At 30.1% G+C, this 5,782-nt stretch overlaps 1 protein-coding gene across 1 annotated transcript; it reads right to left on the reverse strand.

Moving 5' to 3' along the window:
• Positions 1–313: 313 nt before the first annotated feature.
• On the reverse strand, positions 314–2,873 carry LOC112744220 (uncharacterized). The gene is made up of 8 exons (XM_025793812.1): positions 2,665–2,873; positions 2,088–2,582; positions 1,852–1,976; positions 1,727–1,775; positions 1,327–1,623; positions 1,136–1,235; positions 811–1,043; positions 314–443 (listed from the first exon to the last, which is right to left on the reverse strand). The coding sequence occupies exons 1-8, from the start codon at positions 2,871–2,873 to the stop codon at positions 314–316; spliced, it is 1,638 nt and encodes a 545-aa protein (XP_025649597.1).
• Positions 2,874–5,782: the final 2,909 nt, after the last annotated feature.

Genomic DNA, 5,782 nt, shown 5'->3' on the forward strand with positions numbered 1-5,782 from the left:
GTCAGTAGATTTTGTGATTTGTAGTCATCAATTAGCCATCAGTAGTGTTTTTAATGGTGTGAGATTACATCTAATAGTGGACAATTACTCATTTTTCCTCTAATGATTAAATGCTGGCCAAATTTTAATAAAAGTGCTGGCTCTTAGACTTTCTCAATAAATTATATCCAATCTTCTAAAAAAATAGTAAAAATAAAATATAATAAAAAAATCACGTAAAATAAAAAAAGTCATATACTTTTTCATAAGATTGTAGTATATTAAAAATTTAAAAAAATACAAATAAATACATTTCTTAGTGGACTTTTTCATACTATTCATTTTGATCTTCATCCTTATTGTTCTCGTCGTCGTCCTCGTTCTCATCCTCATCCATATCTTCGTCTTCATCCCCAAGTGGCTCATCATCATCATCATCTTCTTCTTCTTCTTCATATCTTGTACTATTGGTATCCAGTAAATCAACAACAATATCAATATCATTTGAGATATGATTGTTAGATTGATTTGTACCATCTTATTGATATGCAAAATCCTCCGTTGTTTCAATCTCAATCTCACCTCTTGCTTTAGTCTTGAATACAAACCACCATTCTGCTTTTTCCTTGGTGTTGCTCATTGGACGAGGTGCAAAATATACTTGAATTGCTTTATGTGCAATGATAAAACGGATCATATTTACCATATCGTTGATTCTTTCGAATCTGTATGATTCCATACTCTTTGTTTACCTTTGTTCCTTTGCCAATCGTGGGATCAAACCATTCGCATTTAAATAGTACAACTCTTTTTAGTGGTAGCCCAGTATACTCAACTTGGATAATTTCATTAAGCTGGCCATAGAAATCATTTTCATATTCACCATAACCTGTGTCTTTGACATATATTCCATAATTCTGAGTTGACTTTCCACTTGAGTGAGATCTTGTGTGAAACTTGAAGCCATTGACTTTGTAGATAGGCCAACATTTAACAATTCTCAAAGGACCCCATGCCAAGGAATGAATATTCGAATCTGTCACATTATTTAAAGGATCATGAACCTATATTAAATAAGAACCAATAAGTTAGAATATAATATGTCATCTACCAAAAATTGTGTTTACAATAAGACTATCATATCATGTTGACTTACATAATTTTTAAACCATTTTGCAAAATTCGCTTCAATAAATTGATTAACTTGTTCATCACTTAAAGTAATATGATCTTGGCGTATGAAATCCACAAAGATCCTATAGTACATGAATTTCAAATAAATTAAAATTATTAATATAAGAAAATATTATTAATAGTAAGAATATATATAGGAAGATAAATACTCACTCAATATATGGCTTAATTTCATCACAGTTTATTAGTATATGATTCATGGCTGCACTGAATTCTTTGTCATCTAAATAACGAGTTTTGCATTCACCAGCCAAACAACCAGGCAAATTAAAAATAGATAAATTTTGCTCAATTGAATCATCACCTTCATCATTTTGCTTTGCGTCGATGCTAGTTTGGTTAAAATAGTACTCACAAAAATAAGAAATCTCCTCAATTAGGTATGATTCAACGATAGATCCTTCAACATGTGCTTTGTTCTTGACCTTTTTCTTAAGATGATGGAGAAATCTATCATGAAAAAATTTATAACAAAAATCAAATAACAAATAGTTGACTTAATAAAACAGTAAAAAGAAATTTGAGAGTAAATATAGAGGTGTGAATAAGGTACCTCTCAAAAGGATACATCCATCTATATTGCACAGGACCACCAAGCAATGCTTCAAATGGCAAATGAATAGGTAGATGTTCCATTGAGTCAAAAAAATTCAGGAGAAAAAATACGTTCTAGCTTACATAGCACAATTGGAATATTTTCATTTAACTTATTTAGAACATCTTCTCGTAACGATGTTGAGCACAAATCTCGAAAGAATTGACTTAACTCTGTTATTGGCTTCCAGATCTGCTCTGGCAATGAACTAAAAGCAATTGACAGTAAACATTCCATAAATATATGACAATCATGACTTTTCATTCCATATAACTTGTCCTCTTTCATGTCAACACATCTCCCTAAATTTGAAACATACCCATCAGGCATCCTTAACTCTTTCACCCATTCACATATTGCCCTCTTTTGCTGGAGGGTAAATGTGTAGTTTGCTTTAGGTTTTATAATTTTACCTCCACTTTGTTCTGGCAGTTCTAAATTTTTTCGCTTGCAGTATAATGACAGATCCATTCTAGCCTTTGCATTATCTTTAGTCTTCTCTTTGATGTCCATGACAGCATTGAATATATTATCAAATACATTCTTCTCAATATGTATTATATCAAGGTTATGACAGATTAAATTATGACACCAATAAGGCAAATCCCAAAATATGCTTCTTTTGGTCCAATTCTGCATACTTCCATATCCTTCTATCTCAAGTTGCTCAACATCACTTATCTTATCATAATTCTGAACTATATACCATATTTGCTCTCCAGTCAATCTTGGCGGAGGTTTTGATCTCTCAATTCTATTCTTATAGAATGCATCCTTGTTTCTTCTAAACATGTGATTATTTGGCAAGAATTGTCTGTGGCAGTCAAACCATGATGGCTTTCTTCATTTTTAATTGGAATGCCTTGGTTTGTTCCATACAGTATGGACATGCTAGCCTGCCTGCTGTCATCCATCCAGACAACATTCCATATGCAGGAAAATCACTAATAGTCCACAACAATGCAGCTCGCATTACAAAATTTGACTTGGAATGAATATCATAAGTTAAAACGCCATCTTCCCATAGTAGTTTTAGCTCATCAATCAAGGGCTGCAGGTATACATCAATCCTGGTTTTGGGAATACGAGGACCAGGGATAATCATGGATAAAAACATGTAAGGAGTTTTCATGCACATAGAAGGAGGCAGGTTATACGGAGTGACAATTATTGGCCAACATGAATATTGTTTACCAGATTGACCAAAAGAGGTGAATCCATCAGCACATAATCCTAGTCTGACATTGCGTGGTTCTTGAGAAAATTGTGGATGTTTTCTATCAAAATACTTTCATGCTTTTGAATCCGATGGATGCTCAAGAATTCCTTTAAACTCGTGATCAAAATGCCATCGCATGTGAGATGCTGTGTTCATTGAAGCATAAAGTCTTCTTAAACGAGGTATAAGCGGTAAATAGTGCATTCGTTTCAAAGGCACTTGTTTACCCTTTTTACCTATCTTGTACCTTGGAGAATGACAAAATTTACATTCCTTTCTTGGTATATCATCCTCCTTGTAATACAGCATACAACCATTAATGCAACAATCAATTTTATTGCTTTTCATGCCAAATTTCGATACTAGCTTCTTTGCTTCATAAAAATTGGAGACAAGTTATCCTTAGGAATCACTTCTTTCATAACTTTCATGAAATTATCAAAGATTTGTTGAGATATATTCCCTTTAGCTTTTATACTCAACATTTTAACTGCCATTGATAATTCTGAATGACTAACACATCCCTCAAATAATGGGCGCTGAGCAGACTGTAATAAATCATAAAATTTTTTAGTTTCTGCATTCGGAGGCTCCTCCATGTGTTCTTCAAACTGACTCATTAATTCTGGTCCAGCAGCATCAACCACCATAGATTCATATGAATTTCTTGTTGGCACACTAACATGCGGAGAAGAACATGTGCCTTCTTGGTTATCATGATCTACATTCAAATGCAATGGACTCTCTCCATGTGAATCCCAACACCAGTATCTTGGCATGAAACCATATTTATATAAATCTAGTAAAACTTCATCCGGAGTTGAGAAAATTTTATTTTTATGTTTGTTGCAAGGACATCTAAGTAGACTGCCTTCAAGTACAAATTGAGGTTGTTTTGTAACTGTATCAATAAATTGTCGAACACCATTGATAAATTCCTGTCGTAATCCTCCTCGGTTAGGCAAATTTCTATTGTACATCCACTTTCGATGATCTAGAATTTCCATATCTACATATAAAGTATATAATAATTTTCATAATCAATAATTGAGTATAAAACTAAAATTCTATAAATTCTAAAGAATTAAAAAAAATTGAGTATAAAACTAAAATTAAATTAAATAAATATAAAATAATTCAGTTGTGTTTATATATAATATATAGAATAATTAGCACATAGATTTCCAAATGAATATACTAGTATGGTGGCATTCCTTATCCTTGCCTTTCAAGAAGACATGGGTTTGAAACCCATTGCATGTCTCATACATAATGACATAAAATTAAATATTATTTTAAAATAATACTAGTTAGTTATTTTTTATTCTCTTTTTTCCTCCGTTTTTTATTCTCTTTCTATCTTCTCTTCAATCGCAGTTAGTTACCATCATATATTAGTTCATAATTATTACACTCAAAAGTGAATACTAATACGTAAAAACAAAAATAAAAAATATTGTTTTAACTTAATAGAAAAGCGGCTGAAGAGACACTGTAGTGCCTGTTGAGCCGCTAGTATATATATACACAAAAAAATTGAATTTTGATTTCTTGTAGCATTTATAACCAAAGCATATAATAATTTTGATCTATGAAAACTTTCATATATGTTTCTCTTTGTTTGCAAAATATATATCTTAGTAAAGTTTTTTGTATGACAATAATATAACTAGCATCACCGTAACATCGAGATGCATATAATTAACTCGTTTTAATAAGTAGGGATTTTCCATGAACCTTTAAATTTAATCTAAAAATTTACTGGTTAAATTAATCATGAAGTTTTTGAGATAATGTTTATCACATATAGATTTTCAAATACAAACATAAAGCACCTATAAAGTGATGCTGAGAAGAAGAAAACGATATAACTAATACGTTATGTATATATGAATCAATTCATCATCGGGATAAAATTTTGTTTAGACACAAATTTATATTTGACATTAATTTAATGGAGAATGTTAGGGAATTAAAATTTCTGTTTAATATAGAAAATACAAAAATTAGATAGTAAATAGTATTATTTTATAAATATAAGATTAAAACATTAAAAAAATGTTGACCACTTAAAAGTTTTTTTTTTCATTTTTTTATTAAAATTTAAAAAATGTTCTATCCGTTAACATTTTAAAAAATATGAAAAAATAAATTGTGTCACGCATACAAGAATTATATAAACACTATAAAGAAATTAGAGAAAAATTACTTATTTAAGAGTCTCTGGTATGCGCTGTAAGATGGATTAGAGACTTATGAGTGTTGGATTGTTTGACTGGAATGACGGGGTGGGTACTTGACAAGGACACTCCGATGCTCAAGTAAGAATGGATTTATAAAGTATATGTGTGTGGAATGAAGAACGTAACTGAAGAATCTCTGGTTTTCCTTTATATAATTCGAGACAGTTATCTTATCTTATCTATCTTATCTATTACTGTAAAAGGGATATTTAATTTCAAAATTTGATTTTGTTAAATATTTATCTTTAAAGGTTATTATATAACAAAAATTAAAAAATATAATTTAATTTAAAAACATTTTAAAATTAATATTAAATATAATTTTTTTAAATATCTATCTTTTAGATAACAATATTTCATAACTTATTGAATATATTTTCGTCGTAATCTTATTCATGTTTAATTTGTTAGTGAAAATTAGATATAATTTTAATTTTAAAATTTGTTATATATACTTATTCAAAGTCACTAATTTACTTTGTGCCAAAAAAATAAAACTTTACTCAGAACCGCCTTTTAGTTTCAGGGGATTTTAGTTTTTGAGTGCCTTCT

Source organism: Arachis hypogaea, chromosome 1 (genome assembly GCF_003086295.3).
Source record: "Arachis hypogaea cultivar Tifrunner chromosome 1, arahy.Tifrunner.gnm2.J5K5, whole genome shotgun sequence".
In the NCBI taxonomy this organism is placed as follows: Eukaryota; Viridiplantae; Streptophyta; class Magnoliopsida; order Fabales; family Fabaceae; genus Arachis; species Arachis hypogaea.

Bases quoted from the DNA above. Each gene is read 5' to 3' on its own strand.
- LOC112744220 (XM_025793812.1), bottom strand. From the start codon at position 2,873: ATGATTATCCCTGGTCCTCGTATTCCCAAAACCAGGATTGATGTATAC. The intron at 2,583-2,664 runs GCTAGCATGTCC...TGACTGCCACAG, and splicing joins GGATGGATGACAGCAGGCAG to ACAATTCTTGCCAAATAATC. The intron at 1,776-1,851 runs GTAAGCTAGAAC...TGCCATTTGAAG, and splicing joins AAATATTCCAATTGTGCTAT to CATTGCTTGGTGGTCCTGTG.